Source organism: Belonocnema kinseyi, chromosome 8 (genome assembly GCF_010883055.1).
Source record: "Belonocnema kinseyi isolate 2016_QV_RU_SX_M_011 chromosome 8, B_treatae_v1, whole genome shotgun sequence".
Classification (NCBI taxonomy): domain Eukaryota; kingdom Metazoa; phylum Arthropoda; class Insecta; order Hymenoptera; family Cynipidae; genus Belonocnema; species Belonocnema kinseyi.
In genome coordinates this window covers 41,529,304-41,541,591 of record NC_046664.1, presented here as the reverse complement: position 1 = coordinate 41,541,591, position 12,288 = coordinate 41,529,304, and the positions used below count along the sequence as shown (strand labels likewise).

The window sequence follows — 12,288 nt, the reverse complement described above, 5'->3', positions numbered from 1 at the left end:
TTCACCAAAAATTGCTAAATAAGCCGCGATGAATGGGCTGGTACGCTGTAGTGGTGAAAGCATCTAGTCGCCAATTTCCCCATAATCAGGCGGATTTAATCTAACTAACATGGTGCACATCTAGCATGGTGCACAACACAGTCCTGGTCTATTAAAACAGTGAGCGTTCAATGCGTCCCGTCATCCTGAAATGCGACGCGTACGTAGTTAGACGTTTACGCAACTGCGTACGTTGGTCGACTAAAGATTTTTAAGGCCATGCCACTCAGTAGGGAGCCTCACAAAGGTTCCCACTAAATGAAAAATATCTGTTTTGACCAAAGTACACCTGGGTGGATCTGCGGGCCAATCTGCGAACCCGAACCGATCCGAGACGCGCCAACTTTGCACACCACTTTATCTAGGGTTATTTTTATTTTAAAGGTGAGATAATAAATACAAAAAATGGAAAATAAGAGGAAATATTAAAAATACAAACTGTAATGCTTCCACGTGGTTCTGAATATAACGCATAATATTGATATGAACCCTGTCGTCTGAATCAAAACGGAATTCCTCAACATCTTGAATACTTTCCGGCGATAAATTTCTTAGTTGATTTCTGTAATTGAATATCATAATTTGAGGTAACAGAAAAAAAGGTGTAGTACGAATCTTTATTACAAATATCTCTCTTATTTACAATGTATTACCCGATATATTACCCTAGCACAGTAAAAATCGCACATCCATGAGTTACGTGACTTATAAACATTGTATCGACAGCTATCAAAATTGTTATAAAGTAAAATGTGCTAAAATATGAATGCACTAAGATAATAGTATGATATTTTTCCACGTTAATGATGTTATCAACTGGAAATAATAAAGGGTATGTTTGATTGTGCCCCGGTAAGACATATTCCACAATCGACTGAAGAGTTGGTATCGCCATAAAAATTGATAGCCCAGTGTACAGGAATCCTATAACACATTAAAATTTTAGTATGTTAAAATTATATGTTTTCGGTGTTTTCGTCAACAATAAAACATTATTTTCAGTTTAATCTTTCAAAATGTCTTGTCCCGAAATACAGGATGAGTGGTCAAAATAATGTTTTTCACAAGATTGGCTAGTCCATGCTCTTTTCAAACTCCCCGAATTTTTTTGAGCGGCTAGACGCAGCCTTAATCTTTGGGATATCGTAAATTTCAAATTATTCAATTTCTTATTATTATAGACATATCTCATTCGCTGGGCTATGAAGAAGGTCTTCAATAAAAAGTTAGATATTGAAAATTGTTATATATTTTCTAAACACAATAAGTTGACGTCTGTAAACGTACTTACTTGTATAAAGTAATGTCATATTCCTACTATTGTTTGCATAATTTTTTAAAATTTCAGCCTCTGATGTGCCGCTTAAAATATCCCAATGACTTTGCATCCTTATTAAAATATTCTTGATCTGAAATTTCAATGTAAAAAGAATTTTATCTCGTAAATATATTTATGTAATGGCCGTGGATACGTGTACCGAAATTGCGGTACATTAATATTTTTTTTGGTGCGAATAAGGGGAGATGGAAAAGGGGCTTTTTATACTGAAATTTTTGTATGAATTAGGTAGTTTTTTCCGATACGTATAGACACTCCCTTATGTAATTTAATATGCTTATTCATATAATATATATTTATCTTCATGAGTGTTTAACGAACAGTATATATACACGGAAAAAAAAGTCTTGAGAGGAACAAGTGAATCGAGAATATATTAAACTCAAAGAAAATGTCCGCTTAGATTAAGTAAAACATTTAGTTAGAACAGTTAAACATTCAGTTACTTTATGTAAACTGTTCTCGTAAATCAGTAATTTGGACAAAATTGCTAAGTTGGAGAGTTTATTATTTTCGACAGATTATGTATAATTTTATTATCTTTAGATTAGACAAAAATTTAGTTCTTATAGAAATATTTTAACGTACAGTAGCCAATCTTTGGTCTGGTATCGCGAAAATGAATTTCCCTGAAATCCGTGTAATGCATTTGGAGGTCAAGTTTGTTGTTTTTATCGCGTTTCTTGATATTTCAATATAGTTATCGCCTACAATCGAAACAATTGTAAATTATTATTACCGCATCATAAACTCTATTTAATATTAACATTCGCGCACATTTTAAGTGGTAAAAAGCGTTTAATTGTCCAAAGTAAATCTAAACTGTCACTGCTCCCGCTTAGACCGTCGCCATTTTATTTCGCTGCTCTCACAATGCATCGGCGCTCTTCCGATAATTCCTTCAGACACCTATTCTTAATATCCCTAATATAGCTATACTTATTAGGGGTTTGACTATACGATATCCCTCGTATATGGAAAATGGTCAAGGACATTCATTTTCGCTGATCCAGGGATCGTTCTTAATTCCTTCGTTCGTTTTCAGCTAAATGTTTAGCTTTAATGGGGAATAATATCCCCGTCACAGCCCAATTTTTTTACCGTGTACACCTCTGGTTTACACCTCTACTGACATCCCCTCAAGATCCCTTGATATTTCTAAAATTAATTAAAATCTTCTACAATTTCTTGAAATTCTTTTTCAAAATCTTTAAATTATTGAAATGTCATAAAAAATTTTAAATCCCTTGAAACCTTTAAAATACTACGAAACCTTTAAATCCTAAACATATTAAGTTCCTTGAAAGAACTCGGCACGTTTCTTATAAAAAGAGGATTTCGGATAAATTGACTCGATCAATTTAATATATGTTCAAGAACTAAAAAATATATTAAATTGGGCTAATATAAGCAAAAATAAAATTTCCATAAATTGCGTAACGGGGCTTTCGAAAAAACCTTCTTTATATTTTTATTCGAATTAAAAAATGTATATATATATATTTTTTGGAAAAATAACCATGTTTTTTATTTTTTTAATATTTAAAAATATCTCTACTAATATCAAAAAGACATTGAATCTGTTTTTTGCGGGTTCAACTATTTTTGAGACCGGGAAAAAATTATTTAAATTTTTTTTCTCCCAAACGCTGCACAGTGGAACGAAAATCACGACTCTGGACAAATTGATTTTCCGACTACAGTTTTCATCCGATTCAAACGGTTTTTATTTAAATTAAAGCTGATGAAAATCCGCATGATCTTATCAGGGAATATATTCAAATTGAGGCTCTATTTTTGTTTATATCTTGGCAAAAGTAAAAAAAAATTTTTTACTTTTGAAAAGTACCATTTCCAAGATAATACTCAGGTTCATTCCCAACTACCCAGAATGAGTAGAGGAACTATCCAGTAAAATTTTTCAGTACCGTAGGTACTGAAAATAGTCTATAGTGTATAGTCCCTTGATTCACACTGGATTTCCTCAATTGATAAACAAAAATAATTTTTGTGTCATATCCGTGAGGATTCATGAATAAACAATCATTATTATAAACAAATAAAGAAAACAATTTTTGGCTACAGCTATTGGCGACGAAAAGAATCGTCATTTTCCATGGAATTAGCTCCATAGAGCTCGTCAATGATACTCAGTTATCATATCTGCTCATATAATAACAAGTCGCAATTGTTCAAACGATCTTAGTTAACAATTACATTATTCGGCTATTTTTCGTCACACAAACTCCGTTCTTTGGATGGATTTAATTGTTAATGACTGATCTTTGAATAACGTTAGGCGATTTAGATGAATAATAACAACTTCCATTGTTATAAACAATTTCATGAACAATTACTCATATTTCCTATTCGTCATGGAATGAATAGCGTTTTCCACCCAGAATCAACTACAGATCACTCATTGATGATACCCATTTATTATTTTCGATCATCCGATAACACTTGTTGAATATTTAAACAAATGTAATAAACAAATACACAGTGTGGCCATTTTTCGATATTCTTACTTCGTTTTCAAAACTGGATTAACTGTGAATGACCAATTTTTTAAATCCAATTGTTATCGACATGAACAATTTCATGAGAATAATATTAATATTAATTCGATACGCACATCAGACTTTACGTCTGTTTCAAAAGTAAAACTTCTGCTTCTGGATGCAGTGTTCTTTCTGGCTTGACGAACTCACTTCTCAGACTTGATAAATAAATATAAGAAGAGAATAGGAGTTAATGCAATAAATCTGTGTTAGCGTCGATGCGACTTGTCTTTCTTGTATGATTCTCTCTGCATCTCTTGAAATCTTTATTTTTGGCTTCCTGAGCCTCTGCCCATAATTGTAGGATTGGAATTAGATTTTTTTTGGACAAATTGTGTATTTGTTTATTACATTTGTTTGAATAATCAACAATTGTTATCGGATGATTGAAAATAATGAATGGGTATCATCAATTAGTGATCTGCAGTTGATTCTTGGTGGAAAACGCTATTCATTCTATGACAAATAGAAAAGATGAGTAATTGTTCTTGAAATTTTTTATAACAATGGCAGTTGTTATTATTCATCCAAATCCCCTAACTTTATTCGAATATCAGTCATTAACAATTAAATACATCCAAAGAACGGAGTTTGTGTGACGAAAAATAGCCGAATAATGCAATTGTTAACTAAGATCGTTTGAACAATTGCGACTTGTTATTATATGAGCAGATATGATAACTGAGTATCATTGACGAGCTCTATGGAGCTAATTCCATGGAAACTGACTATTCTTTTCGTCGCCAATACCTGTAGTCAGAAATTGTTTTCTTTATTTGTTTATAATAATGATTGTTTATTCATGAATCCTCATGGATATGACACAAAAATTATTTTTGTTAATTAATTGACAAAATCCAGTGAGAATCAAGGGACCATACACCGTAAAACCGTATGAAAAAATTTTCACCCACTTATTTGTTTATAACAAATTAAATACATTTTTTAATTCATCCTACGGTACTGGAAAATTGTACTGGGTAGTTCTTCTATTCATTCTGGGTATTTGGGAATGAATCTGAGTATTCTCTTGGAAATGGTACTCTTCAAAAGTAAAAAAAAAAGTTTTCATTTTTGTCAAGAAATAACAAAAATAGAGCCTCAATTTGAATATATGCTCTGATAAGATCATGCGAATTTTCATCAGCTTTAATTTTTAAAAAACCCGTTTGAATCGGATGAATACTGTAGTCGGAAAATCAATTTATCCACAGTCGTGATTTTCGTCCCACTGTGCGCTGTAAGGTACGGCAATCAAAGAACAAGACATATTTTTTATAGAAATTTTCTAGATTTGTAAACTTTTATGTGAATATTTTTTTTATGTAGGCTTTTCTTGTTTCCGAGAAAAATGCGAAAATTCGATTTCAAAAAATTCGTGAAATCCATTGATAACTTTTGAAATGCCCTTAAATGTTTAAAATATTCTGAAATGTCTTACCGTTTTTTTAAATCCTTGCTGAGATTTCTTGGAAATATTTAAAATGATATGAAATTCTTTCAACTATACTTTTAAATCTTTTTAAATACGTTGAAATCCATTGATGTTTTTAAAAATCCAGTGAAATGTTTCAAACGTGGAAGTTCTTTGAAATCGCTTAGAAAATCTTAAAATAATTCTTAGAATATGCTTGAAATTGTTTTATATCCTCGGCTTTTTTAAATAAAAATTCTTTTAAAATAATTGAAAGCCCGCTAAGTACAAAAAATCCTACAATATACCATGAAATCCCTTGATATTTCAAAAAGTTCTCAGAGATTTTTTGAAATTCTCTGAAATCTTTAAAGCCTTTGAAATTGTTTAAAAACCTAAAGAATCCCTTTTAATCTTTTGAAATCTCTTGAAATACGTTAAAATCTATTGATATTTAAAAAAATTCTACAACATGTTTAAAATGTCGAAGTTCTTTGCAATCCTTTTTCAAATCACCCAAGATTTTTTGGCATTTACTTGAAATCATTTTAAATCCCTTAACATTTTTTGAAATCCTGTGAAATATTTAACATCCTACAAAATGCTATAGAACGCCTTAAAAGAATTCAAAAACTTCAGTCGACTAAATCTACTAAAATCCCGGCAACTCCTTGTGAAATCCCTGGAATTAGCTTGAAACCCTATGAAATATTAAAGTCCCTTAAAATTCCGTGAAATTACTTAAGATTGATTAAAATCTTTTGAATCTGGTAAACAATTGAAATGTGTTATCACAGCAAATTTTAGAGATATTGTTTACCTGAAGTTGGACAAAAACGTTGCAAACAATTGAAAACTACAATTATTCGCAGGCAGATTATTTTTATCACGAGGCGGATAAAAATTAACCGCCGTCGGATAATTGTAGTTTTCAATTGTTTCCCGCATTTATATCCAACTTCAAATGAATAATATCTCGGGTATTTACTGTGATAAAAAAAATGCACTCCAAAGTTACTGCAAAAAATTATGCGCGTTATTACACAATATACTTTTATCATCTTTTCGGTAGGCACGTACCTTTTTTGCATTGATCATGTAATTGATTGCTTTTGCCAGACATAATAATGCAATCGTGAGTGGTGAACTGCTTTCAACAAACATGTCCATATCTGGCCAATAATTTATCATGGAAGTGACCTGTAACAAAATTTCAAATCTCAATTTTAAACGAATATATCTGATTTAAAAAGTTTTTATAAAGGTTTATTTCAGACTTATTTTGCGAAAAAAGAGATAACACTATTTCTTAAATCTCTAACATTTCGCCTATAATAGTATTTCCACAAAATGTTTTTATGAGATGATTAGAAACCTGCAAATATAATTGAGTTAATAAAAAGATGATCATGATACTGAATGTAAAACGAGCTTCTGTTGCTGACTGAAACGGCCATAGTCCGATGATGGATAATAAAATTTTATTCAATCGGTAGTAAGGGTTTTCAAAGAAGTCTATCATTGTGATAATATCGCATTTAACTAATACCTTTCATCGGCACATACAATCATTTTAACACGCATGCTATAGACTCTCTTACCCCAAAGTGTTTAATATTAATGTAAATTTGACGATGATATGCAGCCTACATAATTAAGCAAAGCTGCCGTCAATCCATCAGTTTTAAAAGTCATTAATTTTACAGAGATATCTGCAAGCGAAAGAGAATTGCGCGCGTCAGAAAGATTTCCTTATATGGGGTTACATTATTCAAGTCATTTAATATTCTATAATCTTTATGAAGTTATTTTAAGTGATATAATACTTAAATTGTACATCCGTGAGATTTAAGGTTTGAAAGGGGTTTACTGTTCTTCCAGAGTACGAAATATGATTCGATTGCCCGAAGTTTTGGCATTAGTGAGTACATGTAACGGTAATACAATAGAGAATTTTCTTTTATAAAGTCTTTAATTGAAGACGTTTGTCAAAAAGGTACATTTGAATTAATAATCACTCTCTAAATCTGAATCAGTGAAATGTCACTGATTGTCAGTGAGATTTCACTGATTGAAATAGCTGGATACCGGTCACTGACAATCAGTGAAAAGATACTTATTCATTCAGTGAAATAAACGCAGCACTGCATCATGTCAATTAAGCAGTCACCATAAATATTATTTTAGTAGATTTAATGAAATAATCATCGTCAAAACTTAAAACCCATAAATATGATCAAATATTAAAAAAGTTAAAAAGTTTCGATGCTTTTAAATGACAAGTAACCTCACATATTACTTCACTTTCAAGATTAGTCTGCCATGTGCACACCCATTAAGTAAGTACTTTTTATATGAGTTAGAGTATATTTTTTCACGCAGATAATTCAGCAGATTTACAGTGCAAAAATTAAAAAATTAATTTAGTTCAGGAATTCTGTTTGCTACTTAAGTAAAAGAGTGACAGCAATGCTTAAGTTTAAAACTTAGGGACTATACTTCACATGATTTACCCTGGCGTTATTAAACTGATTAGTGAGTAAGTCCGAAATCACTGATTAATCAGTGAAACGTCTAACTACTATTTCAATCAGTAAATTTTTCTCTAATTTATATTTATAGAGCACATATATCTTTTCAAGTAAGGCTAATACTGTATAAAGAAACTATACTACTGCATTTTTATTAGAAATGTGTTTTTTTTTATTGAGTTCGAGTTATTTAGAAAATACGAATCTAACTATGTTCATCATCATCCAAAATTGTAATTAAATCTAGAGATAATTAAGTTTCGATTAGCATACTTTCTTGAACTAAACCAATTAAATTTTGACTGTTTGAATCAGTATTTTGAATTATAACTGGTGAACCAGTGATTTTCCGACTTTGACTGGGTGAAACAGTATGTGATTTCACTGAAACAACGTTACTGAATATACCAGTGACGCCAAATGTAAGTAGGGCAGGGGGGGGGGCAGCGCCAAACATTTAACAGTCAATGATTTTTTTAATTTAATAAGATGTTGAATTGATACCTTTTTTCTCATTTCGAGTTCTACATTATTGTATATCATATTTCTATGAGTATTAATCACATGAAAAAAATAATGATTTGGAAATTTAATTATTTCTAACATGCTGTATTTCGTCGGCTTTGCCCCTTATCTGAGGGCAAAGCCGTCTACAGCTTTTTATGAAAATAAAAACATTTTAAGATGATAACCTCTTGATCGTTGACATTCTGCTAGAAACAGACTTTACTTAATGTTTCTACTGTACCATTACAAGAAAACTGCATACCGACCGGGTTGATAATAATAATATTTAATCATGGACATAGGAACAACGGGATTAGGCATGCCATCCTAACTTGGACGAGCGGGGTTGAATCCATGGGAGGGGGGAGAATTCCATGAGTGGGGAGAGCCGCCATCTTACGATGTGCCATTTGATTATGCGCACGAGCATTTTTGCCGACAAACTGTGCATGAAAATATAAACATGTGGGCGCTGCCATATTTTTCGCGGGACATCAAAAGGTGGCGAACCTCCCCCCTCATTGCACCACCCCCGCAATGGCATGCCTAGTCCCTTGTTTCCTATGTCCATGTACTTAATAGTTTCTTCCATGTAGCCCACAAGATAAGTTGCTGTTCTACATTACCGATCATTTATCTATGAAACTTGTGACACTTGTTTCACCATGGATATAGGAAACAAGGGACTAGGCATGTCATTGCGGGGGTGATTCAATGAGGGGGGAGGTCCGCCACCTTTTGATGTCCCGCGACAAACAAGACAGCGCCCAAATGTTTATATTTTCATGCACAGTTTTTCGGCAAAAATGCTCGTGCGCATAATCAAATGGCACATCGTAAAATGAAGGCTCTCCCCACTCATGAAATTCCCCCCCCCTCCCGTGGATTCAACCCCGCTCACCAAGGTTAGGATGGCATGCCTAGTCCCGTGTTTCCTATGTCCATGTGTTTCACCCAGCCCCCCCCCCCCTCGACCATGTGTATGTAGTAGTAGTTTTCTTACGATCCGGAGGGGAAATGTTGGTCAAACTAATCCAACAGATGGCGCAACAAAAAATAGGTCTGACTTTTTCATTGAATTGCATTAAGAAAAAGCAAAAGTAATTAAAAACTTGATGCTGTTCGCAAATAAACAAAAAATAAAGATATGAAAAAATAAAAGTAACTATTACTAATTATTTAAAAATAGTAAAAGTCATAAAAATATGTACTTTAATATGAATAAAATTTAATTTTAAAATACATTTCGAAAGCAGTTCGAACTTCAGATTTCTATGATTTATTTTACTGATATTATTGATTTGATTATTTGTTCTAGTAAAAAAAATTATTTATTGTTACAATTATCAACGGATCTAATGAAAAAACTAACAATATTTAATTCCTCAATGAGAAAATTATTTAAAACATATACATGATTAGAAGAAGTAATAAAACATATATCACTTATATTCAAGATAAATATAATAATAATAAAAGTATATAAGACCACAACTTCAGTTGCAAAGTGAAGAATCTTTGTACCTTTAAAATCTTAACAATTTCGAGTTTTGAAGGAAATATTTTTAAAAAGTAATGTTAATTTTAATTAAAATGTTTGGAGGGAATTATTTGGTAAAAAGTCAATGACAAATCTGATAAATGAGAAAATGGATTTAATATTATTTAATATAATGTATATATTTATTTAAATTGAACCGAACATCATATATACAAATAGTCTTATTATCGGTACAAATTTTTTGTTTTTGCTAAAAATGCTTCACATTCTTATACAAATGACATTTAATAACAAAGATAATTTAAGAGTTTATAATAACCACTGTGATAAACAATTGTTTTGGCAAAATATTAGAATTGAAGATTTTTGAAATTATAATTTCTTTCAATGGCCAGAACGACTTCAAGTATTCCTTAAAAAATAAGTATTTAATAATATTAGATAAAATATAACAATTAAAATTTTTCTAAATAAATTAGATAAACAGATTGGAAATTTTGGCCCTTTGACATGGAAATTTTTTGTTTGCACTGGAAATGTTTTGAGTTATTGGACGAATGACTGCTAGTCACCAACATATTAGAAAAGTTAACAGTAACCACTGTTATTAACCATTCTTGTGAGAAAATATGTAAACTTAAGGTTTTATCAAATTTAAATTTTCTTTGATGGCCAAGTCGGTGGGTTATTGTCAAAAGATTTTGTATTGAGTGAATCTTAGCATGCAGTGTTATGATTCATTTTCAATCTATTAAGATTGAAACCCCGACTTTTTCCAAGTGAAACTGTCAACATTTAGAAATTGTTTATGTAAATTGTTTTTAAACATGTAAGTTGTTATATTCTACTAAATTTTATCAAAGATGTGCCATTGCAGTAACGGAGCCATTGTAGTAACTAAAGAAAATAAAAATTTTGATAAAAACTTTCCTTTGAATATTTTGTCACAAGAATTATTTATAACAATGGTTATTGTTAACCTCTCAAATATTTTTGTGACTAGCAGTCATTCGTTCAACATTTTAAAACATTTTCAGTGCAGAAAAAAATTTCTATGCGAAAGGACCAAAAGTTTGAACTTCTTTATCTAATTTGTTTACAAAAATTTAAATTGTTATATTTTATCAAATATTATTAAATATTTATTATTTTAAGGATTACCTGAAGTCGTTCTGGCCATTGAAGGAAATTATAATTTGAAAAATCTCAAATTCTAATATTTTGCCACAAAAATTGTTTATCACAGTGGTTATTATAACCTTTTAAAGTATTTTTGTTATTAAATGTCATTCCTACATTAATGTGAAGCATTTTTAGCAAAACACTTTTTTTTACCGATAATAAGATTATTGGTAAATTTGTTCATAAAATTGGTTTATAACAAATAAATAGATTAATAAGCACATTATTTGTATTCAATGAGTTTCTAAACATTTATTTAAGACAATATAAAGTTTTCCTGATCAGTTATTAAAGCGTAAAAAATTGTTATATAAAAAAATTTAGTTTTTCCATGCTTTGAGTGGAAAAATTATCAATAAAAAAATAGAGTAGACAAAAGTTCGTAAAGTCAAGATCTATAGAATTTAATCATCTTTAATTTAAAACAAAAAATTCAAAATCGCAAAAATTGAAGGCTCTGGACATTTTTGACTGACAAAAGTGCATTTCCTTCAAATGTGCGTCATGAGTACAGTACATTTGTTCATAGAGTTTAATCGCTTATAGTCTGTTTATTTTAGAAATGAGGTTTATAATAATATAATTAACAATTTAATTCGAAATGTCCTTCAAATTTAAATTTTTAAATGAAATTATTAGGGGTTGTATGCAGCGAGAAAAAAGCTTTCAAGATTAAGCAATAAATAAATTATTGAACTGCATAAATGTATATATGGTACGTTCGGTTCAATTTAATTAAATATATACATCATATTGAATAATATTATATCCATTTTCTCATTTATCAGTGTTGTCAATGACTCTTTACCAAATTATTCCCTCAAAACATTTTAATTAAAATTAATATTACTGTTTCAAAATATTTCCTTTAAGACTTGAAATTTTAAAGATTTTAAAGGTACAAAGATTCTTTACTTTGCAACTCAAATTGTAGTCTTACTTATTTTAATTATTATTATATTCATATTGGATATAAGTTATATATTTTTTATTAATTCTTCTGATCATGTATATGTTTTAAATAATTTTTTCATTAGCTACGTTAATAATTTGAACAATACATTTTTTTAACTAGAACAAATAATAATATCAATAATATCAGCAAAATAAATCGTAGCAATATGAAGTTCGAACTGTTTTCAAAATGTATCTTAAAATTAAATTTTATTCGTATTAAACTACATAATTTTATGACTTTCTTTTTTAAATAATTA

General features: G+C 30.3%; 1 protein-coding gene across 2 annotated transcripts in view; it reads right to left on the bottom strand.

The window, feature by feature from the left end:
• Positions 1 to 12,288, bottom strand: part of LOC117178160 (odorant receptor 13a-like) — a 43,577-nt gene that overhangs the window by 15,674 nt on the left and 15,615 nt on the right. The window contains exons 1-5 of one of the 2 annotated variants that reach the window (XM_033369437.1): positions 6,729 to 6,875; positions 6,434 to 6,553; positions 1,331 to 1,448; positions 705 to 963; positions 479 to 601 (exon numbers count right to left, since the gene is read on the bottom strand). In XM_033369437.1, coding sequence (XP_033225328.1) covers positions 479 to 601; positions 705 to 963; positions 1,331 to 1,448; positions 6,434 to 6,553; positions 6,729 to 6,875 — 767 coding nt within the window. Of the gene's footprint in view, positions 1 to 478; positions 602 to 704; positions 964 to 1,330; positions 1,449 to 6,433; positions 6,554 to 6,728; positions 6,876 to 12,288 lie in introns of those variants that run through there. The other variant, XM_033369438.1, reaches the window with a different exon arrangement.